Raw genomic sequence first — 26,211 nt, 5'->3', positions numbered from 1 at the left:
GAGGGAGGGAGGGAGGGAGGGAGGGAGGGAGGGAGGAGAAGCAGAGGGAGAGGGAGATGGAGGGAGAGGGAGGAAGAGGGAGGGAGGGAGCGAGGGAGGGAGGAGAAGCAGAGGGAGAGGGAGATGGAGGGAGAGGGAGGAAGAGGGAGGGAGGGAGGGAGGGAGGGAGGGAGGGAGGGAGGGAGGGAGGGAGGGAGGGAGGGAGGGAGGGAGGGAGGGAGGGAGGGAGGGAGGGAGGGAGGGAGGGAGGGAGGGAGGGAGGGAGGGAGGGGAAGCAGAGGGAGAGGGAGATGGAGGGAGAGGGAGGAAGAGGGAGGGAGGATGAAATATGATGGCAGTCTATAAAAGAGCGAGTGTGAGAGTTCTCTGTGTGGGAGAAGAAAGCTGTCGACTTGTGTTGACAGGAAATAAAAGTGTTTGTCAGCGGCGGTATTGCAGACCTGTCTGAGTCTAGCTGATAAACACACACACACAAGCCCAACTGACAGGTACAGAATGAGCTAATCATGGCCCATGACATGAGGTAGTTTACCCTTCATAGGGGTCTGGTCTGGAGGGATGAGGGTGGGGGAGACAGGGGGAGTAGGGGGTGTCAGAGACGGGGACATAGTGTAACCAGGTCAGAAATATGCCTGGATAACCAAGGACGCCACTGAAGTTCATTAGTCAGATCGACATATATTTACCTCACTCTCCCTCTCCTTCTCTCTCTCTCTCTCTCTCTCTATCTCTCTCTCTCTCTCTCTCTCTCTCTCTCTCTCTCTCTCTCTCTCTCTCTCTCTCTCTCTCTCTCTCTCTCTCTCTCTCTCTCGCCCCTGTGGTTCTGTTCTGTTGATCTGGGTGGAACAGTTACATCACCAGTGTTCTCAGAGAACAAAGACGCTTGGCATTCCTGTCACGCAGGAACACCAGGGCACCCGGAACACTCCGCAGCCTAGGAGCGCGCTCAGTACCACCCTTCCTACAGAGCGCGCTCAGTACCACCTATCCTACGAAGCGCGCTCAGTACCACCCTTCCTACGGAGCACGCTCAGTACCGCCCTGCAGGCTCCAGACCCCCAGCACACCACAGCAGCAGGTAGTGAAACAGTCCATCAGCTGTGAGGCGCAGTCTGTCTGCAGCACTATGGGGTCTTGCATTATACATACCCCCCTTCCTCCCTCCCAAGACTCCCTGAGAACCTAAAACCTCTAAAACGATCAGCTGCTCCTTCCTTCCCTCCCTCCCTCCCCCTACCCTCAACCCCCCTCTCTCTCTGTCTATCCATCTCCATTAGTCATCATAGGCTAGTGCCCATAGAGCCGCTGTGTGTGTGTGTGTGTGTGTGTGTGTGTGTGTGGGGAATCCCTGTAGAGGACAACATCCAGTGGTCATGAGACACAACACAAGACTGGCACAGAGAGGAGGGGAGGAGGGGAGGAGGGGAGGAGGGGAGGAGGGGAGGAGGGGAGGAGGGGAGGAGGAGGGGAGGGGAGGAGGAGGGGAGGAGGGGAGGAGGGGAGGGGAGGAGGAGGGGAGGGGAGGGGAGGAGGAGGGGAGGAGGGGAGGAGGGGAGGGGAGGAGGAGGGGAGGGGAGGAGGAGGGGAGGAGGGGAGGAGGGGAGGAGGGGAGGGGAGGAGGAGGGGAGGAGGGGAGGAGGGGAGGAGGGGAGGGGAGGAGGAGGGGAGGAGGGGTGAAGAGAGGAGAGGAGAGGAGGAGGGGAGGGGAGGAGTGGTGAAGAGAGGAGAGGAGAGGAGGAGGGGAGGAGAGGTGAAAGGGTGAAGAGAGGAGAGGAGGGGAGGAGGGGAGGAGTGGTGAAGAGAGGAGAGGAGAGGAGGAGGGGAGGGGAGGAGAGGTGAAAGGGTGAAGAGAGGAGAGGAGGGGAGGAGGGGAGGAGAGGTGAAGAGAGGAGGAGGGGAGGAGAGGTGAAGAGAGGAGAGGCGGGGAGGAGAGGTGAAGAGAGGAGGGGAGGTGGAGAAGGAACAGAGCAGTCCTCAGAGACCTGCGTCACACAGAACCCTGGAGCTCAGAACCAAACTGGGACAATCTGACTTGTTCACATGCAGCTCTCTGTGTATGATGTCTATATCAGTACAGATGACAAGCAGTATCTCCCTCCCTGTGCGTGTGCTGTGTGTTTGTGTCTGTATGAGGGGAAATCTGGGTGCTGAACAAGCCCAGTAACATTAAGTCTCCCACCCTTCCATTGTTAAAAGATTATTCTAGAAACATCCTCATCATACCATCATGTGTATATGTGTGTGTCACAAGGCTCCCTGGTTGACAGCTTAACTAAGCTGGACAGGAAGTGACAAAGCACCCTCGTCATCTCCTTAGGTGGCCTGCTAGGTCGAGGAGTCTCCTTCCCTGTTTCTGTCTGCTAACACATCCGGTTCACTAATGATTTAACTCTCCTCCTCCTCCCTCTCTCCTACCACGAGATGCCACTGAGATGGGAGAGAGAGAGAGAGAGAGAGAGAGAGAGAGAGTGGGGAGAGAGAGAGAGAGAGAGAGAGAGAGAGAGAGAGAGAGAGAGAGAGAGAGAGAGAGAGAGAGAGAGAGAGAGTGGGGGAGAGAGAGAGAGAGAGACAGTGAGAGAGAGGGGGAGAGAGAGTGGGAGAGAGGGGGGGGAGAGAGAGAGGGGGAGGGGGAGAGATACAGGGGACAGAAGAGAAAGAGGGGGAGAGAGAGTTTGAGAGAGAGATCAACAGAGAGAGAGAGAGAGAGAGAGAGAGAGAGAGAGAGAGAGAGAGAGAGAAGGGGAGAGAGAGAGGGAGAGAGAGTAATAGGGAGAGAGAGGGGGAGAGAGAAGGGGGGGGAGAGAGAGAGATAGGGGACAAAAGAGGGAGAGAGAGAGATTTCTTCCTCTGGTAGTGAGTGGCCTCGTTGACTCTGAAGTGTCAGGAGAGAGCCATAGAGAAGTGCTTGGCCGCGGCTAAGTGCCAGATAAGCTGCAGATTACCGCCGCTATCGCTAACTGGGTCCGCGCTGCCAACACTGTGATCCCCTGATGTGGCCTGATTGTTCTCTTCAGCTCTGAGGTGATATAGCTACTCCCTGTGGAGCCTGCTCCAGCCAGCCAGTGAGCCAGCCATCCAGCCAGCCAGTGAGCCAGCCAGCCATCCAGCCAGCCATTCAGCCAGTCATCCAGCCAGCCAGCCAGCCAGCCAGTCATCCAGCCAGCCAGCCAGCCAGCCAGTCATCCAGCCAGCCAGCCAGCCAGCCAGCCAGCAAGAAACAGCCAACAAGGCACAAAACCAGTCATAGAACCAGCCAGTCAGCCAGAGACCCAGTTTGCCTACAGGAGAGTCAGTTAACCAGTCAGAGGCAGCGCTATTCGAGGCACCTACCAACCAGCCAGAGAACCAATGATCTGCGACATGGGAGGGGCATTCGCCATGGCAACCTGCAGCGTCCTCCTGGGAAAACATGATTACATCTGCGGAGCCCCGTTACCTTGTCAGCCAGCCGGCCAATCAGGCGCAGCGGGCGAGGGGGGGGGGGGGGACTGAAGTCCTCACACAGGTAATTACAAGAGAGGAGCGTGCTCAGAGCCACCTCGCTGAAGCAGCTACCGTTTAGAGGCTGGTCTGTCCTGTACCGGGCTCCGTTTGGAGGTCTGGGGCTTGAGAGAGCCTCAGGATGGAGGCTGGTCGCCGGTGCGTTGCGGCGTCCGCTGTGAGGACGCGGGAAGCGCCGCGATCCAACGGCCAGCTTCCTCTTTTGTTGTGCTTCGATGTTACGCAAGCGCTGGAGATTAAATCAAAACACAGGCGGCCTTATCTCGCTCCCTCGCTGCCAAAACATACAATCACACACGGCCAAACACACACACACACAGGGCCACACACACACAGGGCCACACACACACAGGGCCACACACACACACACACACACAGGGCCACACACACACATAACCAAACCCAAAGGGGCTGGGTGAGGTGCAGGCTGGGGGCTGGGGGCTGGGGGCTGGGTAGGGTCCTGGTTGTCCAGGCCTGAGGCTGCTTCCCAGGCATAACCAGGGGGAGGATGAGGCTCTGGGTTTACGAGGCGTGAGGAGAGCCTGGTGGTCAGGCCTGGGGTTTAAACCTCCTCATTCTCTAACCACACGGTCCACTTTGCTGCGCTAGCGACAGAGAGATTACGCACAGAGAGACAGAGATAGACAGAGAGAGAAGAACAGAGGAAAGAGGGATAAAGATGGGAAGAGAAAAGAAACATTGAGAGGGAAGAGGACAGGGAGAAAGGGAGAGAAGGAGAGAGGGAAAGAGAGACCTTACCAGTGAGGAACGGAAGGAGAGGAGGGGAGGAGGACGAGAAAAGGAGAACACAGAGGCCTAGAGCAGAGTGCAGTATAATAAAGGCTTCATCAAGTCTCATCAATGATGCAAACTGTTTTTGTAAAACTTTCAAAAATGTTGTTTCAACCTTTCAAAACTGTTTCTAAAAGTGGACAGGAGAGGGGAGGAGAAGGGAGGAGAAGGGAGGAGAAGGAGGAGAGGGGAGGAGAAGGAGGAGAGGGGCAGGCCTGCTGCTGGATGTCTGGAGCGGAGGACAGAGGGCTGATGAAGCCAGCAGCCAGCAGTGATGAAGGAGGACAATTATCACAAGCTCAGAACAGACAGGCTGCTATGCTGGTGGCACCAGGATGTGGAATCTGGAACTGGCTGTCTGCTCTGTATGTGTGTGTGTGTGTGTGTGTGTGTGTGTGTGTGTGTGTGTGTGTGTGTGTGTGTGTGTGGCTGTAGGCCATGAGCTATTTCTGGAGCTAGGGCCACAATGTACTACACTGTATACAGAGAGAGAGAGAGAGAGAGAGAGAGAGAGAGAGAGAGAGAGATAGAGAGAGAGAGATGGGGGAGAGAAAGGTAGAGAGAGATGAGGGGAGAGAGATGGGGGAGAGAGAGGGAGAGAGATGGGGGGAGAGAGAGGGAAAGAGAGAGACTTAGAGAAATGGAAAAACACAGAAAGAGGCAGAGAGAGAAGCTAAAGCTTGTCATGCTAATGAACGCTAACGCCACACAAGACATCCATTTTACTTTGTCACAGTCCCTCTTCAGAAGCATGCACTGTGTGTGTGTGTGTGTGAGTGAGTGTGTGTGTGTGTGTGTGTGTCACTTTTGTCGATGACCAAAAGCAGATGTTTCTGTGCAGACCAAACAGCCCTTCCACTAGGGTACGTTTGGGGGAGATATTATCATGGGGCATAAAAATAGTAATTTGTCTCTTACTCAAAGCTGGGTGTGTTTACATGTGATTTAGGATAACAGATCCTTTTCGATTTTTGTCGGACAGACAAGAAAGAGCTGGTTCCCATTGTGGTTTCGGGAGACAAAAAAAAAACACGCCAAAAAAAACAAGCTCCTTTCAGAGAAAAGCCTGAATTTATTGACCATCTAACAAACCTTTGAAATCTTCTTTGTCTCTTACAACCCCCCCTTCATTTTTTCCCCTCTTTTGGTTATTATTCTTTCGTTCTGGCCTGTGTGTAATGAAACCCAACTGGAACAGGATCTGGTGTTGGCTCTGAGGTGGAGCAGGGTGGGATACACACCCGAACACCCCCCTCCACCCTCACCCTCTTCTCCACCCTCACCCTCCTCTCCACCCTCACCCTCTCCTCCACCCTCTCCCCCACCCTCTCCTCCACCCTCACCCTCTCCTCCACCCTCACCCTCTCCTCCACCCTCACCCTCTCCTCCACCCTCTCCTTCACTCTCCTCTCCGGGCTCACCCTCTCCTCCACCCTCACTCTCTCCTCCACCCTCACTCTCTCCTCCACCCTCACTCTCCTCTCCGGGCTCACCCTCTCCTCCACCCTCTCCTTCACTCTCCTCTCCGGGCTCACCCTCTCCTCCACCCTCACTCTCTCCTCCACCCTCACTCTCCTCTCCGGGCTCACCCTCTCCTCCACCCTCACCCTCTCCTCCACCCTCACCCTCTCCTCCACCCTGTCCTTCACTCTCCTCTCCGGGCTCACCCTCTCCTCCACCCTCACTCTCTCCTCCACCCTCACCCTCTCCTCCACCCTCACCCTCTTCTCCACCCTCACTCTCTCCTCCACCCTCACCCTCTTCTCCACCCTCACCTCCACCCTCTCCTTCACCCTCCTCTCCACGCTCACCCTCTCCTTCACCCTCCTCTCCACGCTCACCCTCTCCTCCACCCTCACCCTCTCCTCCACCCTCACCCTCCCATCCACACTTGCTCATCCATCCACCCACCGACACCCTTCCCCACCCCTCCCTCCCTCCAACCCCACCCTCCCCTCCACCCAGGAAGTACAGTAACTGCAGCCCTACAGAGGGTCTGACTGGGTGGGGGGGTATAGTGTGGGGGGGTGGGGGGGAGCTCTGGGAAACTATGTGTGTACGTGCTGCCGGAAGAGGCCTCAAGAATGCGCTTGTGTGTGTGTGTGTGTGCCTTTTTATGTGAATGTGTGCGTGCACAAGTTTGTGTGTGCGTGTGCTTCCGTGCATGTGTGCGTGTGCTTATGAGTGTGTGTGTGTGTGTGTACTAGTTGTATGGGTTCTGTGTGGGAGTGTCACAATGTCCAGTTGTACTCCAGCATACAGTAAACACACAACTACATCAAGCTGAGCAGTGGGAGAGGAGATTCTGCTCTCCAAGACAAACAAACACAACCATAAAATACTGAGCCCAGAGTGTCAGGCTGGCTGTCTGTCTCTCTCTCACACAAACACACTAGAGGCATGGCAGAAACCTGGTTTGGCTGTGGACCGGTTTGTGGAACACACACACACTAAACCGTGTCAGAACTCGACGCCCTCCCCCTCTCCCTCTCTCTCTCTTTCTGTCTCTCTCTCTCTCTCTCTTTGTGTCTCTCTCTCTGTGTCTCTCTCTCTCTCTCTCTCTCTCTCTCTCCCTCTATCCATCTCTCTCTATAGCTTTTGTCTTTAACTAACTTGTCCTTCTATATCTGGTGTACTCTCTCTCTCTGGCTCCCCCTCCCTCCCCCCTCCCTCCCCCCTCCCTCCCCAGAGGTGATAATAATCCCAGTTCTGAACGAGAGTCTTTTATGTCCTGGGAAGAGCTGGACTGTGTGCTGGTGGAAGGCTGGTGGAAGGCTGCATGTTCTCTAGAGACACACCTCCCCAGACAACGGTTTGCTCTCCCTCTCCCTGTCTCTCTCTCTCTCTCTCTCTCTCTCTCTCTCTCTCTCTCTCTCTCTCTCTCTCTCTCTCTCTCTCACTCTCTCTTCCACTCTTTCCTTCTCTCTCAACCTCCCCCTCCCCCTCCCTCTCCCTCTCTCTCTCTCTCTCTCTCTCTCTGCCTCTCTCCCTCTCTCTCCCTCTCTCTTCCACTCGTTCTCTCTCTCTCTCTCTCTCTCTCCCTCTCTCCCTCTCTCTCTCTCTCTCTCCCTCCCTCTCTCTTCCACTCTTTCTCTCTCTCTCTACCTCTTTCCCTCCCTCTCTGTTCTCCTGAGCCTCACGCCTGCATCAGGTCAGCTGTATACAGAGCCCTGTTCTCCTGAGCCTCACGCTCTCTGTTCACCTGGTGATCAAGACACAGGCACACAACTCCTGTATTTATCGTCAAATGAACTTACTCATACTCAATGAACACACACACACACGCACACGCACACACACACACACACCAATCCAAAACTCCATTTACAGCTTTAATGACTCTAAAGGTTTAATACACTTGTTAAAAGGCAACAAAGTGAGTCATATTCTCACAGCGTCAGAATGGAACAAGGCAGTCTCTCAGAGTGGTACTCCGAACACGACGCTCTGGAAACATGATGCAACGCATCTCATGTGAGTTTCGTGCTGGGAAAGTCATTTTCTGGAACGTTTATTCCCCTGTGATAAAATCCATATTCCTCGCCTGTACCCAAGAGGCCCCGAATGCCCATGAATCGAGTGTTATGATTGGCTTGGAAAGAGAGAGCAAATAAAGTAGGTGTTATGATTGGCAGGGGGAGGGGGGGAGGGGTGGGTACGCTGGAGAGAAACAGGTGTTTCATTGGCTAAGATGGATGTGGCCATAGTCAGGAGAGTTGTGATTGGCTGGCGAAGGACACTGCTGTTGCCTGGCATGTTTGTGGTTGTCAAGGAGACGAGGAGAAGATGAAGGAGTAAGAAGAGGAGGAGGAAGAGGAGGAGGAAGAAGAAGAGGAGGAGGAGGAGGAGGAAGAGGGGGAGGAGGAAGAGGGGGAGGAGGAAGAGGAGGAGGAAGAGGAGGAAGAGGAGGAGGGGGAGGAGGAAGAGGGGGAGGAAGAGGAGGAAGAGGGGGAGGAAGAGGGGGAGGAGGAAGAGGAGAAGGGTGGGCAGGGCCCACCTGGATCAGGCCCATGTGAACTACAGTCTGCAGACTTGCTCCTGTTCCATTTAGACTGGCAGAGGTCCAACACCCACACTCACACACTCTCTCTCTCTTTCTCTCTCTTTCACACACACACACACACACACACACACACACACACACACACACATACACACACACACACACACACAAGCAGGAGTCTGACTGCTGGGTTTGTCCACAGTTTTAGGGGGATTTCTTTTTCTTTGCTGGCAGAAAAAAAGAGGGCAGATTAAAAGGCTGGAATTCAGATCAACAGCAAACCTTCTAACCACTTCTGACTAACGCTGAGAGTTAGAGAAGGTCATTTGCCTCATCATCTAAGCAGTGGTTTAACCACAGGGCAACTGAGTTTGTCTGTCAGACTATGTAAGAAAACATGCACCAGCCATCACATAAAAGCCCTTTGTAATGAACTAAGTGGACACACAATCTCTTCTGACACACACACACCCACAAGCTTGATTTGGAGCTAAACACACACACACACACACACTTGCAGGTTCCTCTGTGACCTGCATGCATCCCTCACCAGGAGCCTGGAGTGTCACAGCTGGGGTTACCATAACAACCCTCCCGTCTCCCTCCCTGTGTCGGGGCAGGGGAGGGGGCAAGGATACCACGGTCACTCCCCCCCCGCTGATAAGATAGGGAACCCCCAACACACACACACACACACACACACACACAGACACACACAGACACACAGACACACCCACCCACACACACACACACACACACACACACACACACACACACACACACACACAGACACACACACACACACACACACACACACACCCTACATCCTTCACCCTGTATCCCACCCATGGAGTCATGATTAACATACCAATTAAGACAGGAAACAAAAAGGCCTCAAGGCCTCCCTTCTACCCAAAATAGACCTTCCACACACACACAAACACACACACAAACACACACACACACACACATGAATCATAAGCATAGGAAGATATGCACATGTTCAATCTCACGGCCATGAAAGTAAAAACATACATTAGTAAAAGCACTCTGTGATTCAACATGACAATCGCATCACCCCACATAAACAATTCTCATTTTCCCTTCCTTGCTTACAACCTTGCTCCCAAAGTCTACACCCCTCCCTCCCTCCCTCTCGCCCTCCCTCCCTCACTCCCTCCCTCTTGCCTCTCCTCTCTTTCCTTCCCTTCCCCTCCCCTCTCCTCCCTCTAGTCCCTGGAGGATGTCTATCAGACCATCCTAAGGAGCACGGGGAGTTTAATCACCCATAACCGCAATTACAAACGTCCACGTCAGACTCGCGAGACCAAACGAACGCCTCGCCTCGCCCAGTACAGCCCCGGGAGCAGAAGAAGAAAACCAAGAGCCAATCAGAGAGCAGCTGAGACTCTGGCTCCGCCTCATTAGTGTCTTTAATATACTTACACGCCATAAAATGAGGAATGATTATAGACTACTACATGGTAAACGGGAGAGTGAGTCAAATATGGTGTGTGGTTTACATACCTCTCTCTCTCTCTCTCTCTCTCTCTCTCACACACCTAATAATGGTGGTAAATCCCAGAGGATACTGTTAGACAGGCCTAAGGAGGGATTAGCAAGCAAGCCTTTATCAGTGGGTTCCCAGAATACCCCTCGGAAAAGATCTCCATCTCTCTCTCTCTCTCTCTCTCTCTCTCTCCATCTCTCTCTGTCCATCTCACTCTCTCTCTATGTCCATCTCTCTCTATCTCCATCTCTCTCTCTCTCTCTCTTTCTCCATCTGTCTCTCTCTCTCTCTCTCTTTCTCCATCTGTCTCTCTCTCTATCTCCATCTCTCTCTCTCCATCTCTCGCTCTGTCTCTCTCCATCTCACTCTTTCTCTCTCTGTCTCTCTCCATCTCTCTCTTTCTCTCTCCATCTCACTCTCTCTCTATGTCTCTCTCTCTATCTCCATCTCTATCTCCAACTCTCTCTCCATCTCTCTCTCTCTCTCTCTCTCTCTCTCTCTCCTCCCCATCTCTCTCTCTCCATCTCTCCACATCTCTCTCCATCTCTCCATCTCTCTCCATCTTTCTCTCTTTCTCTCTCTCTCCATCTCGGTCTCATTCTCTTTCTCTCTCTCCATCTCTCTCTTTGTATCAGGTGGGCTGGATTAGTGTCGGAGTAAAGTCCCTCCGGCAGGTAGCTCTCCAGGACCAGGGTGGGAGAGCCCTGTGAGGAATCAACGCCTGTCTGGATCATCTTTTACATCTCCTATCCTTTATCTTGTATCCATACAGACAGAGACATTCGTTCTCACGCACGGGACGTAAACACGCAGGTAGAAGAGTGTGTCTCTGGTTGGTGGTCTGCGGGCCAATCAGCACCTCTCAGCCGTGACGAGCTGGCGCTGCTTGCAGACGCGTGACCTTTGAACCCGGGGTCAGTGGGTCACCAGATCAGTGGAGCGTTTGATTCATGAGACAGGGCGGCACAACGTTTCCTCTGTCTTCTAAACACCCCCCCAACACCACCTCCTCCTCCACCTCCTCCAGGGGCTGTTAAACTATATGGACTTGAACATCAAGAGGAAACAATCTCTCTCCCCCCCCCCCCCCCCCCCCCTCTCTCTCTCTCTCTCTCTCTCTCTCTCTCTCTCTCGCTCGCTCTCTCGCTCTCTCGCTCCCTCCTCTCTCTCTCTCTCCCCCCACTCTCTCTCTCCCCCTCTGTCTCTCTCTCTCCCTCTTGCTCGTCCTCCATCTGCTCTTGTTACATAACTTGTATCTCTGTGCAGGTTCCCTGGGTTCCACAGTGACCTAGTGAGATATGAGGGGCGCTGCCCGCAGCACACGCTCTGTAACCAAGGAAGGAGAGAGGATGAGTGGTGGAGGCTGAGCGGAGCAGCCTCTCCACAGTGGCTGTGTCTGCAGCTCTACACCTTCTCTAATAGTGAGAGACGGAGAGAGAGAGGTGGGAGGGAGAGAGAGAGGTGGGAGAGAGAGAGGTGGGAGGGAGAGAGAGAGAGGGGGGGGAGACAGGTGGGGGTTAAGGAGAGAGAGAGAGGGAGGGGGGAGACAGGGGGGGTTAAGGAGAGAGAGAGAGGTGGGAGGGAGAGAGAGAGGTGGGAGAGAGAGAGGGGGGAGGGAGAGAGAGAGAGAGAGACAGAGAGAGAGAGGAGGGAGTGAATGATAGCTAAGGAGAGAATGGGGGGAGAGCTAAGGAGAGAGAAAGAGCTAGAATAAGTCAGAGATTAGGAAGGAGAAAGTGGACGAGAGGGCTGGAGAGAAGGAGAGAGTGGAAATGAGTCTATGAAGGAGTCATTACACAGAGACAGGCTTGTTTTGGCTGAGTCACTCCTTAGTGGCTGTTTGTTAAATATATGTTATTAGGGAAAATGGGACCAAGACTGAAAACAAACAAATCGTTTCATTGCATTGATTAGTCCTAACCAAGTCAGACAAGATCTAGTATTGACTTTCTGTTGTGTATGCATGTGTGTGTGTCCTATTACTGTGTGTATGTGTATGACCGTTTGTGTGTGTGTGTGTGTTATTTCTAAGGCCTCTCCTTTATTTCCAAACAAACAGGAAGTCTGAGAACATGTCTTCCTGTTGAGAGGCGCAGAGGGACCTCTGTTACACGTGTGTGTGTGTGTGTGTGTGTGTGTATGAGTTACGTGTGTGTGTGTGTGTGTGTGTGTGTGTGTGTGTGTGCAGTCTCCTAACACACACCGACCAAGGCTAATAAATCTCTTCTGCTGATGCTTGCTAGCTAGCTACACCAGCATTCACACAGCCGGGCAAGACACAAACCAACACATCAAATCAGACCAAGGATGCTTCAACACACTCAGACTAGAACAAGAAACTCTCAGATCTTCACCCAGGCCGGCTGATAGGTCAAATCCATATGCAGGTGATATTTGTACTTCCTGTTCTGGGAAAGGAACTGTGTGTGTGTGTGTGTCCTGGTCATGTGTGTAGGTCCTCCGGGGTGAGCTGAATAATGCAGCAGTGATGGTTGATAAGGGACAAAGACACAGTTGTTGTTGTTGTGTAAGCATCAGGCCTGTGCGCGTGTCCTCTTTGCCCAGCACATCACTGGCCAACAGATGGAACCAGGTACTGGGGAGGTGTTAAATAAACACAGATCAACGCTCATCCTCGGCTCGGGTTGCAGGCAGCTGCTACGACTTCAGGCCCGGTGCTATTTCTGTAACAGGCCAGGACCAGGGATGCCTGGCTGGGGCAGGACGGAGGGGTGAACCTGGGGACAGGGGAAGGGCAGGGGCAGGGGCTGGGACAGGGGCTGGGGCTGTGGCAGGGCAGGGCTGGGACAGGGGCTGTGGCAGGGCTGGGGCAGGGGCTGGGGCTGGGGCAGGGCTGGGGGCCTCACCAGTATGGACCCATGCAGAGTAACAGTAGTCCAGTTTCTAAGCGAGAAGGACTGGAGGCTGTGCCGGTGCAGGTGCACACACACACACACACAACACACACTCAGACACACACCACACACAACACAGACTCAGACACACACCACACACACACACACTTAAACGCATGTGCATCCAACAAAATCAAAACAAGGCTGCAGTAAACTGTAAAACCACCAAGCAAGCTTAGGTGGGTTCCTACTCTCATCTTGGAAGCTCCTGTCATACAATCCCATTGAGATCCGACATTTTTACCAGAAGAGCATCAACATACGGGGACAAAATGTTCAGAAGAAACCAAATGGTTTCATAACAGTTCAGTTGAGAGCTGCTCTCGTCTACAGAGTCACGTAGCTCTTTCCTGGGCGGAAGATGTGCAGCTTTCTCCCCCCATGGAGGAGAGAGAGAGGAGGAGAGAGAGGAGGAGAGAGGAGAGAGAGGGAGAGAGAGGAGAGAGAGGAGGAGAGAGGAGAGAGAGGAGAGAGGAGGAAAGAGAGGGGGAGAGAGGAGAGAGAGGAGAGAGGAAGAAAGAGGAGGAGAGAGGAGAGAGGGGGAGAGAGAGGGGGAGAAAGGAGAGAGAGGAGGAGAGAGGAGGAGAGAGGAGAGAGGGGGAGAGAGAGGGGGAGAGAGGAGAGAGGAGAGAGAGGAGAGAGGAGGAGAGAGGAGGAGAGAAGAGGAGAGAGGAGAGAGGGGGAGAGAGAGGGGGAGAGAGGAGGAGAGAGGAGAGAGAGGAGAGAGAGAGGGGGAGAGAGGAGAGAGAGGAGGAGAGAGGAGAGAGAGGAGAGAGGAGGAGAGAGAGGAGAGAGGAGGAGAGAGAAGAGAGGAGAGAGAAGAGAGAGAGGGGGAGAGAGGAGAGAGAGAGGGGGAGAGAGGAGAGAGAGGAGGAGAGAGGAGAGAGAGGAAGAGAGAGAGGAGGAGAGAAGCTTGTTTTCCGTCTTGGTGTTGTGTTTGTCTCTGGCAGTAGGAACACTCCGACGGGCCTTGGTGTGTGGTCGCTCCAGTCCTCCTGCTGTGATTGGCTGTGATTGGCTGTGATTGGCTGTGGGGGCGACGGCAGGGCCAGGGAAAGTGATCAGATTATGGCGGCTCTGGAGTAAGTATCGGAGGGAGATATTCTAGGTCGTCTACTTCTGAAGTTTGTTCAACCCAAAAATCAGACTGAAATATCTTCCCTGCTGACTCACCAAGGCCTGACCAAACAAAACCTCACATCTGGTCAAAAACAAAACTAGCCGAGCGGTTTGACTTTCTCTTGTCCTCCGCTCCCTCTCCCCCTCCCCCTTCCCCCTCTCCCTCCCCCTCTCTCCCACTCTCCCTCTCTCCCATGTTGACTTCATCACATGGTCACGTCAGTCAATTAGCTCAATGTCAGACGCTGTAGTGGCCTGGTGGTCATGATGGCCCTGTGGGATTTGTTTCGCTCTGTCACACACACTGGCTATAACAGAGCCCATCCACTGAGAATAAGTGTGTGTGTGTGTGTGTGTGTGTGTGTGAAAGGTTAGCATTCTGCAACAGTTCCCCTGCTCTCAGTCCCCATGTTCCCAGAGCACTCAGGGGCGGGAGGGAGGGAGGGAGGGAGGGAGGGAGGGAGGGAGGGAGGGAGGGAGGGAGGGAGGGAGGGAGGGAGGGAGGGAGGGAGGGAGGGAGGGAGGGAGGGAGGGAGAGGGGTGGGAGGGAGGGAGGGAGGGAGGGAGGGAGGGAGGGAGCGGCGTGGAGAGGGGTGGGAGGGAGGGGGAGGGTGGGTGAGAAGGGGCTGGGTGGTGGTGGTGGTTGGGTGGTTCTGTTCTATTGTGGCTGGTTCTGTTACGCCTGGTTCTGTTGTGGCTGGTTCTGTTGCGCCTGGTTCTGTTGCGCCTGGTTCTGTTGCGCCTGGTTCTGTTGCGCCTGGTTCTGATGCGCCTGGTTTTGTTGCGCCTGGTTCTGTTGCGCCTGGTTCTGTTGTGCCTGGTTCTGTTGTGGCTGGTTCTGTTGCGCCTGGTTCTGTTGCGCCTGGTTCTGTTGCGCCTGGTTCTGTTGCGCCTGGTTCTGTTAAGCCTGGTTCTGTTGCGCCTGGTTCTGTTGAGCCTGGTTCTGATGCGCCTGGTTTTGTTGCGCCTGGTTCTGTTGCGCCTGGTTCTGTTGTGCCTGGTTCTGTTGTGGCTGGTTCTGTTGCGCCTGGTTCTGTTGCGCCTGGTTCTGTTGCGCCTGGTTCTGTTGCGGCTGGTTCTGTTGCGCCTGGTTCTGTTGCGCCTGGTTCTGTTGCGGCTGGTTCTGTTGCGCCTGGTTCTGTTGTGCCTGGTTCTTTTGTGCCTGGTTCAGTTCCAGCAGCACAGCAGCAGCAGTCTCATCAGGACAACCGGATCCCAACAAGACATTTCCATTAGCCTCCCTCCCTCCCTCCTCTAAGGAGACGCACGTGAAAACTGCCAACCTTTCCTCCTCTCCCATCCCAGAATGCACTGCTCTCGCATTAGCACACTTGGGTGGGCCTGTTGCTGGGCGGAGAGACATGTGACATTGAGAGGTCAGTGCTTTAACCCCCCCCCCCCCACACACACACACACACACGCATACATACAATCTCCCTTACTACAACCCCCACTCCTCCTCCACCCTCCACCCCAGCTCCCAGCCCTTTCTCGTGAGGTGAGCGGCGAGGGGTGGAGGGGCTGGGGCATAGATGCGAGGGGTGAGGGGTGGAGGGGCAGGGGTGAGGCCTGGTTCCGACCCGGGTGGCAGGTGCTCCGTCTCTGACCTTCCACTTCATGAGCTCAGCTTCAGTGACATTCGGATCAAGCGCTCGCTACAACCCCCCCCCCCCCTCACCCTCAAGCCCACCCCTTCCCTTCTCCCTGACGCAGAGCAGGCTATAATGCCAAGCGGATCTGATCGCTTTAGCATCAAAATACTGACAGCCCCCTCCCTTCTTTTCTCCTTCCGTCTCCTCCCTCCTTCTCTCCTCTTCGCCCCTCTATCCTTTCCTCTTCCTCCTCTCCTTCCTTCCCTCCTCCCCTCCTTCCTCTCTCTCCCTCCTCCTCCCCTCCTCTGCCCCTGCCTACCTCCCCTTTCTCCCACTCCTTCGGGGGTCTGGGAGTGAGGAACAGCCGAGGGCTCCATGCGATGCAGAGGGGAGAGCAGGAGAGGTCGACCGTGGTGGGGGCCAGGGTGAGGAAGCAGGCAGCCACACGGACACACACTCCTGCCCCCCCCACCCCCCTCTGACACATCTGAACTCCCAGGTCACACACACTTACACACAGCCCAGCGAGCAAACAAGAACACGACAGACTCAAAGTCAAAGGGACACACTCCAATGGAACATTCTAGAATATCTCTCTGCTCCAGTGAGACAGAGGAACGCTCCAAAAGAGCGTTCTAGAACCTCTCTCTGCTCCAGTGAGACAAAGGAACACTCCGCTAGAACATTCTAGAACCCCTCTCTGGTCAAGTGAGACAGAGGAACACTACACAAGAACATTCTGGAACCTCTCTGCTCCAGTGAGGAGATTCTAGCAGAAGGGTTTGATGGTGAAATATTGTTCAGTTGCAATGCTGTTTTTAGTGCGCAAACTTAATAACACACTTCCCTTAGTTTCCTATCTGGCTGAATTTCAAACAAAGATGATAAGTATTAGTCAAGAACGGTTGTTTACTGAGAGAAGAGGGGGGGAAAGGGGAACATGATGTTTTCGCTGGCAGCTTGAGAACATTTTACATGTGAGAACCAAATGTTTTCAGCCCACAACCCAGGCCAAATCCACTAACCCAGGCCAACCCAGACCAACTCCACTAACATTAGCATGGCCCAAAAATTTATTGCATTATTTATATTTTTGGGGTTGTTGTTGTTCAGAGTTAAGTAAGCACCTCAAGGCTGCATCCACACAAGCGAAACACAGCAGGCTCGCATCGTTCCGGAAGAAAATAAAAAATCGATAAATAAATCACTGAAATGTGTTGTTCCTCTGGCCTGGCCTCTAAGCCTCTAACTCCCCTCTTGTTAGCTGCTCCAGATGGTCAACACAACCACCTCAGATTCCAGTCATTACGAGGAAATGAGGAAAAACTGACAAAGAAAAAACCAGACCAGTCAACAAATGACATTCCTATAAATCAGGAGCGTAACTATATTTAGGTTCCAACCGCTGTCCTCGAGAGCAAGGTCGTGACTCGGGGCTGGAGGGAGGCTTTCTGAGGGGTGAATGTGCTGCCTGTTGCCCTCCTCCGCTTCTCCTCCCCAGGAACTCCCTGCTCCCTCTGTCAGTCTCCAGCAGAGGAGCGGCACCACGCTCATCTGGGATTCTACTGAACATCTTCATCTGGGGTGTGAGGAAGAGGAGGAGAGGAGGAAGAGATGGAGGAGGAAGAGATGGAGGAGGAGGAAGAGATGGAGGAGGAAGAGATGAAGGAGGAAGAGATGGAGGAGGAGGAAGAGATGGAGGAGGAGGAAGAGATGGAGGAGGAGAGGAGAAGATAGAGGAGAGGAGGAGGAGGAGGGGAAGAGGAGGAGGAGGAGGGGAGGAGGAGGAGAGACAGGCTGGGACTCCTCATGTTTATCAGATGTAAGGAGGCTCCAGGAGAGACGACACAACAGCCTCTACTAGCCTCTGTGACTTTCAGGCCAGGACTCACACACACACACACACACACACACACACACCTTCAACCCAGCTCCCCCACACACGTATCTGGGTTAAGATGTACATTTTCATTCATATTCATGTCCTTCATTAGTTTACCCACATCTTCCAAGGAGCCCTGCTGAGTCTAGTATTACCATACTGTACGGTGATTTAGGCCCTCCAGAATGAGATGTTGGTTATTCATGTTTAATTGATGAAATGAAGTACAGTTTTCAGATGTAGTCTTCAGCACGTGATGTAAATCTCACTCCCGCGCCAGGGTTAACTCCCACAGGAATATGCGAGTACGTGGGAGAAAAAAAATTACTTAATATTTTAAAATATTTTTTCCAACTCATCTCTGGTTCTTGAAGCAAAAAAAACCTCCCACACTATTCTTAACGTCCCTATCGTCCCACCCTAAATTTATACCGATGAATAATTCTAAAGTTGACAACTTAACAAATGTACACCGTAGCCACATTATCAAATATCGAGTGCCCCAATCTGACGGCAGCACCCCAACCTACCACCTTTTTACCACATTTTCTGCGGGAAACCCCGGTGTCGGTTCAAAATATGCGAGCACTGGGACTAAAATGCTTTCATTCAAATGAATAAATGCTTCACATCGAGGAGGACAGGGAATTCTGGGACAGGCAGAGGTGATGCACATTGACAAACTGAGAGACTACATTACATTTACATTTAGTCATTTAGCAGACGCTCTTATCCAGAGCGACTCACAGTAAGTACAGGGACATTCCCTCCTGAGGCAAGTAGGGTGAAGTGCATTGCCCAAGGACACAACGTCATTATGCACGGCCAGGAATCAAACCCAGAACCTTCTGATTAATAGCCCGATTCCCTAACCGCTCAGCCATCTAACCCATATGACTACTTGAAAAAGACTGTGGTCACACAGACTGAGGCTACTCATATTGAAGTAGGCCTACAACTGTGTAGTTTGGGTACAACTAGGTAGGTGGACTAAAGCTTTAAACCCTAGTAAGGATGGATGGTAGACATACTGTATCTGTTGGTTTTTAAGTCTTAAGAACAGGCTAAACACAGCCAGGAGACTGTGTCTAGTGTTCTGGCAAACATCAAGGCTATTGAGAACTTGAAACGAGACCAACTCCAAACTTTACACGCCATTTCTTTAAACCAAACACATTTTCAGATCAAGAGTACATCTATCCTGCCCCGTTGCTGTCCTGTCCTATCAGGCCGCCTGATGTTGGATTTACAGCCCGGGTCTGGGACGAGGCTGTTTCCAATTAGACGCTGGATTTCTCCCTGGCCGGCCTGACGATGCCTAAACAACAGAGGCATGATGAAGGCAGGAGTCCAGGCCGGTCCCAGTGTTCCTCCAGTACAGAGATTCAGATTCAGCCTGAATGAGATCACCCCACTTGGATGATTCTCATCTTCACCCTCCACCATCCCCAGGCTGAAAACTTGGTGTGGGGGGGGGGGTCTTTTTTAGACAAGGGATTTAGCGCAACATTGCAGAAAAAGGGTGTAGGCTGTTGACGTTGGGATCCGAGCCAGTGTGCTCCTCTATCTACATCGCACACCATGAATTTAAACAACCAATTAGGAGAGAGTTCTGGCAGAGCTTATCCTGAGATGACACAGGCCAGACCAGCGCCTGGTTCTGGAGGAGGTCCTACCCCTCTACAACCCCCCCCCCCCCAAAAAAAAAAAAAAAAAGGGAAAGGTTTTTCAAAAATAACTCATTTTTGAAAATGTTTCACGTTTTCGTCCGATCATGAATTTTTTCACTTTTATCCACACACAACACGACACCGAAAAAAAATTCACAACTTTTTTCTAAACACTGTCTGATAGCGACCACTCAGAATGACCAATCAGACTTTGACAGTCACCCAGCAAACATCTGACCAATCAGGCCTTTCATAACTTGACTTTATCATAACTTCTTTTTTTTTTCAAAATTCACCCTAGAAAGAAAAGGTAACTTTTTCGGGAAGCACAAAAAAAAGTTTCTAGGTTTTCCCAAAACTTTTTTTCAAAAAGTGTCTGCTGACAGCAACCACTCAGAATGACCAATCAGAGTTTGACAGTCCACCAGCAAACATCAGACCCCCCTCACCTCTGAGAGACCCCACTCTGGGAAACACGAGGAGCCGGGAGCCCCCTCAGGCCCCCTCCCCCCCAGGCCCCCCCTGTTCCCCAGGCCCCCTCCCCCCCAGCCCCCCCTGTCCCCCCCAGGCCCCCCTGTCCCCCCCAGGCCCCCCTGTCCCCCCCAGGACCCCCCCAGGCCCCTCCCCCCCTAGGCCCCTCCTCCAGACTCGCTGTGTGGACTGCGGTCTGCTAACAGAGTCTCCCTCTTCACAGAACCACATGGCATCTTTACTAGCAGAGCAGCCCTGCTCAAGACTCACAGGAACACACACACACACACCACATACACACACTCACCACATACACACACACCACACACGCCCCCGCACACACATACACCACATAAACCGCCTCCACACACACTCCCTCTCTCCCCTCCTCCTCTGCTTTCTGCAGGTTTTGGTCTAGCTAGAGAGGCCGGTCTGGTTCTGTCCAAGTCCTCTGAATAGTAAATTGGTTCCAAATTAATTGGCAGGCTTCACAAGGCGGCGAGAGGATTCTGAGGCGCAGTAATGAAGTCAGCTACAGACCGCGGCGAGCGCTAATAGGCCTTGGCTTTCACTGTAATTGCTGCTTGTTTAACCAAAAGGACGTCAATAAAGAACGATTAATCAAAGGCCAACCGTATACCAGGAGGGCAAGGTCAATCTGCTGTGGTAGCAGGCAGAGGGGGGCTGGTTAACAGACAGACAGACAGACAGGCAGGCAGGCAGGCAGGCAGGCAGGCAGGCAGACAGGAAGACAGACAGACTGACAGACAGATAGGAAGACAGGAAGACAGGCAGACAGGAAGACAGGCAGGAAGACAGGCAGACAGGAAGACAGGCAGACAGGCAGGAAGACAGGCAGACAGGAAGACAGACAGACAGGAAGACAGGCAGGCAGGCAGGAAGACAGGAAGACAGGAAGACAGGCAGGAAGACAGGCAGGAAGACAGGCAGACAGACAGACAGGAAGACAGACAAGCAGGAAGACAGACAGACAGGCAGGAAGACAGAGAGACAGGAAGACAGACAGAGGCCCTGATGTTGTTTGAGGGCACTAGCTACAGACACTAATGAAATCTACAAGGAAAGATGCCAGCAGCAATCATCAGCTACAACACCACCCTCCTCCCCCTCTTCCCCCTCCTCCCCCTCCCCGGGACAGAATTGGTCTTGTCGTTTGGGCCCACCAAACACAGACCATATGAGAGTTCAGCTCTGGCAATCAGACAGCATTGTGTGGCAGCAGCCTGAGTTCATCAGGAAAAAATTAGCCCTCCGCCCGGCAGGGCTCTCTCCCATTGGCCAGCAGAGCGGCAGGGCTCTCTCCCATTGGCCAGCCGAGCGGCCTGCTCTGTTTGAGGGCACCCCAGACATTCCTGTGGATAATCTTTTCCATTCCTCCGCTGCGCTCTGCGAGGAGCGGCCCAGGCCCAGCACAAGTCCTGCATTGTGAGGATCTTTTCAAAAAGACCAGTTTTTTAATACTCTCCCTCTCTCTCCCTCTCTCACTTCATTCAACACATTCCCCCAGCCCCCCCCCCCTTTTTTTCCCCTGCAAAAAAAAGAAAAAAAAAAGTTTTTTTTTCTTTCTCCTCCTGTCTTTTTTTGGGGGTGTTCTCTTCGAAAAATATAGTTGTTTTTTTTCTCACCAAAAAAAGTTTGAACAAAATGATTTGAAAATGTCTTGCAGCACGGGGCCTGGACGCTGTTTCTCACGGTCTCTCTCCAGTTTGAGGGTTCGTTTTCGAGAACTCCTCTACGACGTGAAACCACGGAAACCCAAGGCCCGGCCACATCAGCGTGCGGCGTGGAGTTCAGCCAATTGCCACACGCTACTCCCCAGGAGAGACTCGCCAGCCTTCCCAGAATGCACTGCTTCGTCAAGCAGGCGGGCGGTGGACGAGGGATTGGAGGACAGCGAGAGGGGAACAGATGACCGTCTGAGCCATTGGTTGGATGTCAGACTTACAGAAACACGTTCTATAATTAGATCCATGATGAGCGGGAAGGAGGAGGAGGAGCAGGAGGAGCAGGAGGAGGGAGGAGGAGGACGAGGAGGAGAAGGAGCAGCAGGAGGAGGAGGATGAGGGGGAGGGAGGAGCAGGCGGAGGGAGGAGGACGGGGAGGAGGGGAGGGGAGAGGAGCAGGGAGGAGGAGGGGAAGGGAGGGGAGGAGGTGTCCAGCCTGATCCAACACTGCTGCTTCACTCTCAAACACTAGACTGCTTCACAGTCCCAACAGAGGCCCTGCAAAAAGTCTGTCTCTCTCCCTCTCTCTCTCTCTCTCTCTCTCTCTCTCTCTCTCTCTCTCTCTCTCTCTCTCTCTCTCTCTCTCTCTCTCTCTCTCTCTCTCTCTCTCTCTCTCTCTCTCTCTCTATTTGTCTCTCTGATATCATGGACAACATTTAACAGCTTGCAAATGATCCCTCAGAGCTAACAAAGACAAAACAACACAAGTTTCACCCCCCCCCCCCCGCCCCCTCCATCACGAGGAGGTCCACCAGGCACAGATAACAGTCTGATGTGCCCCGTGTTCAAACATGTTCTGGGTGTTAAAAGAACTGGAGCACTAAGAGGAGCAACGGTTTACACTCTTCTGTATTGTACAGTTCTCTAACTACACAGATCCACTCAGTGTACTTCACAGATCTTGCCAAGACTTGTCCCTGAAAAGTATTTGTTGCCAATGGAGGGTCGTAGGTTCACAGTTTAGTGTCAGTCCGAGTGGATGTGTAGAGCTAGTGTGGATGTGTAGAGCTAGTGTGGATGTGTAGAGCTAGTGTGGATGTGTAGAGCTAGTGTGGATGTGTAGATCTAGTGTGGATGTGTAGAGCTAGTGTGGATGTGTAGAGCTAGTGTGGATGTGTAGATCTAGTGTGGATGTGTAGAGCTAGTGTGGATGTGTAGAGCTAGTGTGGATGTGTAGCACTAGTGTGGATGTGTAGAGCTAGTGTGGATGTGTAGCGCTAGTGTGGGAACAGGCTGTATCTTCCAGGGTGGACACATGACTGTAGTGGAACGTGTTGTGTCCCCAGATGAAACACGCTACATCGTTCTGCCTCGCCACCTTTCATACATTAAACATTTATCAAGGCCTGTACTTTAAACAAGTCTCGAATCAGAGTGTGTTATCTTAGTCAAGATAGTGTGCTGTTTGATGTGGTGGCCAGGTAATGGCCTACTAACTTTAGATAAAAAGATATAAAGATACATAAATGTTGTTAGTCCTTATATCAGTCCGTATATCAAACCAGGATGGTCTGATAAGACAGTCCCGTGTGGTGTGTGTGTGTGTGTGTGTGTATGTGTGTGTGCGCGCGTGTCGGTGACAGTGAGGGGCGGTTGGCATGGTTACCTGTGGAGAGCCGCCGCTGGTGGAGGTGACACATGCCACTGAAACAGGAACACACATCACCAGCTCGTCCTCGCTGGGGGGGCGGAGCCAACGAACACTGAGGCTTGAGGAACCCTGGAGGGGAGGAGAGGAGGGGAGGAGAGGAGAGGAGGGGAGAGGAGGGGAGAGGAGGAGAGGAGGGGAGAGGAGCGGAGGAGGGGAGGAGAGAAGAGACAGAGAGTTCATTAGAACAAGCCAACAGGGTTTTTCTAACACTGATCCTGCAGTAGAGGTCAAGGCTGCTGGCTGGAGAGATGCTGTGGAAGACAGGGCTAGGATGCTGTCCATACAGCAGGTACATGTGCCCTTTACTGAACACTTAGGGCGAACACTCCCTCCTCCTCCTCCTCCCCCTCCTCCCCTCTCCCTCCTCCCTTCTCCCTTCTCTTCCTTCTCTCTTCCTCCTCCTCCCCTCTCCCTTCTCTCCTTCCTCCCTTCTCTTCCTCCTCTTCCTCCTCCTCCCCTCTCCCTTCTCTCCCTCCTCCTCCTCCCTTCTCTTCCTCCTCTTCCTCCTCTTCCCCTCTCCCTTCTCTTCCTCCTCCTCCTCTCTTCTTCCTCCCCTACCACGAGAACACCCTGCCAACCTTTCACATTTACAGCTCTGTGCCTGACCCCCCCCCCCCCCCCCCGTGTGAGTGACCCTCCCTGGCCCCCCCGGCCACCCCTGCCCCCCGGCCCCCGCCAGGAGGAGACCAGGTCGCTGGTGCTGTCAGCTCCTCCGCCCTGGCTGTGCCTGAGGCCAGGTGACCAGGAGAGGGGCTCCTCCCTGGGGGCCGCAGGGGGCTCCAGAGAGCCGAGGTTGGGACCTCTGAGTGGGCAAAATGCCAAATAAAGCCTGGATGCCCGGGGGGGGGGGGGGAGGCTGTCCTCTCAGAGGGGGGAAGGCTGTCCTGTCAGAGGGTTCACTGAGGTCACACTCAACAGGGAGGTCATTCTTTGGCACAATGGGGCAACTGAGTGTTCTGTTACCCCCCCAGCCCTCCCATCCCAGCCCTCCCTCACCCCCTCCCTCCCTCACCCCCTCCCTCACCCCCAGAACACCACCAGAACACCACCAGCCCCTCATCCTTAATGGTTAATGGAGGAGGGGAGAACCCCATCACTCACAGCAGAGGTCACTCAGGAACTTAGATACAGCAGATCACTTCATAAGCATTTCTCACTGTTAAAGGAAGGTCCACCGTAGGGATGTCACGAGAACCGATACTTACGATACCTTTCGATGCTAAAATAACAAAACACAGACGAATGCACTTTTTCAGTTTTTTAATCTGTCATGGTTAGAAGGTAAACTCATCTTGTTCATCTTGTTAGCTGAATGGCTTGATTGCACTGTATTATGTTGTGCTATGCTCTGTTGCACATGTTTTGTATGTCTTATGACATTTAGCTATTCTTCCAAATATTTGTATAAATAAGTTCATGTCTCAAGTTCAAGTACATGGAATCTTAGAAAATCCTTTTTTTTACCAAGGTATCGAAATTGGCATTGAGAATCGTGTTATTTTACTGGTATCGGCACCGACTAGTGAATTTTTGGTATCGTGACACCCCTCGTCCACCGTTTGAGTTTCAAATATTTTATCAGTTGGGTTGTTTGTCAGAGCCTAAAGATTTTAACTGGATTTATAAAAAAAAATAGTTTTTAATAAACATTCCCAGCAACATATTAGCTGATCAGACTATCAAAACATACTCGAGAACATTGAGAGCAACCTTGCCTGGAGTGAAGCACCACTCCGAAGAGGACGATAAAAGTAGAGCGGAGAGAGAGAGAGAGAGAGGGGGAGAGAGAGAGAGCGAGAGAGAGGGAGAGAGAGAGAGAGAGGGAGAGAGAGAGAGGGAGGGACATCAGTTGACATCAGTCAATATAGTGGCTGCCCCCCCCCCTCTTGCCCCCGCTCTGGCCCCCCCGCGAACCCATCAGAAGTCGATACACCAGCCAGCGCCGACAACCGACTCATGGTATGACCCCTCAAACTGACACCAGAGGCAGCGCTGCCATATAATCAGCTCTCTGAAATATTGCTGAAAGTCGCTAGATTACGTGGCAATGTCACATATAGTGGCCGTGAGAGCATGGAGGTGCAGTTACCGATCTACTTCTACAAACTACGATTTTTAGTCGCTAGGGAAGGTGAAAAGTCGTTCAGTTGGCAACACTGACCAGAGGCCCAACTACGGTTTCCACCACACCAACCATGCCAGGGATCAACTCTAGCTAACTTTGAGAGAGGAGGGGAGGGGGATGTGGAGAGGAGGAGGAGGGGAGGAGAGGAGGAGAGATGCTGTGGAGAGGAGGAAGAGAGGAGAGGAGGAGAGAGGCTGTGGAGAGGAGGAGGAGGAGAGGAGAGAGGCTGTGGAGAGGAGGAGGAGGAGAGGAGGAGACAGGCTGTGTAGAGGAGGAGGAGGAGAGGAGAGAGGCTGTGGAGAGGAGGAGGAGGAGAGGAGGAGAGAGGCTGTGTAGAGGAGGAGGAGGGGAGGAGAGAGGCTGTGGGGAGGAGGAGGGGAGGAGAGGAGGCTGTTCTGGTGGAGGCAGGAGAGGAGGCTGTGCTGGTAGAGGCAGGAGAGTGGATCACAGAGGCATCCAGAGCTTCTCAGATCCCATCTTGATTTGTTTCCTCGGGAAGACCTTTAGATTTCCAGTAAACATGGAGGGGGGACTGGGCCCGGTGTGTGGGTGTTTGTGTCCCCCCCATGCACACACATGCACACACACCCTTCCCAGCTCAATAAAGCGCTTTTATTTCCACCATGAAAAACATGTCACAACCGATGAGCTCAAAGAATGACATTTAAAACAGGCACAGGGATATTGAATTAGTTCCCCATGATAAACCGTCTGGGACACTGTCACTTGTCCTGGTCAGAAGAGAGAGAGAGACAGAGAGAGAGACAGAGAGAGAGACAGAGAGAGAGAGAGAGAGAGAGAGAGAGAGAGAGAGAGAGAGAGAGAGAGAGAGACAGGGAGAGAGACAGAGAGAGAGACAGAGAGAGAGACAGAGAGAGAGAGAGAGAGACAGAGAGAGAGAGACAGAGAGAGAGACAGAGAGAGAGACAGAGAGAGAGACAGAGAGAGAGAGAGAGACAAAGACAGAGAGAGACAGAGAGAGACAGAGAGAGACAGAGAGAGAGACAGAGAGAGAGACAGAGAGAGAGACAGAGAGAGAGACAGAGACAAAGACAGAGAGAGACAGAGAGAGACAGAGAGAGACAGAGAGAGAGACAGAGAGAGAGACAGAGAGAGAGACAGAGAGAGAGACAGAGAGAGACAGAGAGAGACAGAGAGAGAGACAGAGAGAGAGACAGAGAGACAGAGAGAGAGAGAGAGAGAGAGAGAGAGAGAGAGAGAGAGAGAAATAAAGA

The 26,211-nt window shown here is 52.9% G+C and overlaps 1 protein-coding gene across 1 annotated transcript in view; it reads right to left on the bottom strand.

Annotated features, from left to right (window-relative positions):
• Positions 1-26,211, bottom strand: part of rxraa (retinoid X receptor, alpha a) — a 75,142-nt gene that overhangs the window by 25,554 nt on the left and 23,377 nt on the right. The window contains exon 2 of the mRNA XM_084693404.1: positions 22,807-22,920. Coding sequence (XP_084549530.1) covers positions 22,807-22,920 — 114 coding nt within the window. The remainder of the gene's footprint in view (positions 1-22,806; positions 22,921-26,211) is intronic.

The sequence above is a fragment of the Hypomesus nipponensis genome, chromosome 27, assembly GCF_054491055.1.
Source record: "Hypomesus nipponensis isolate SF chromosome 27, ASM5449105v1, whole genome shotgun sequence".
NCBI classification, from domain to species: domain Eukaryota; kingdom Metazoa; phylum Chordata; class Actinopteri; order Osmeriformes; family Osmeridae; genus Hypomesus; species Hypomesus nipponensis.
Note: the sequence above shows the minus strand (reverse complement) of the source record. Positions and strands in the feature narration are given on the sequence as shown.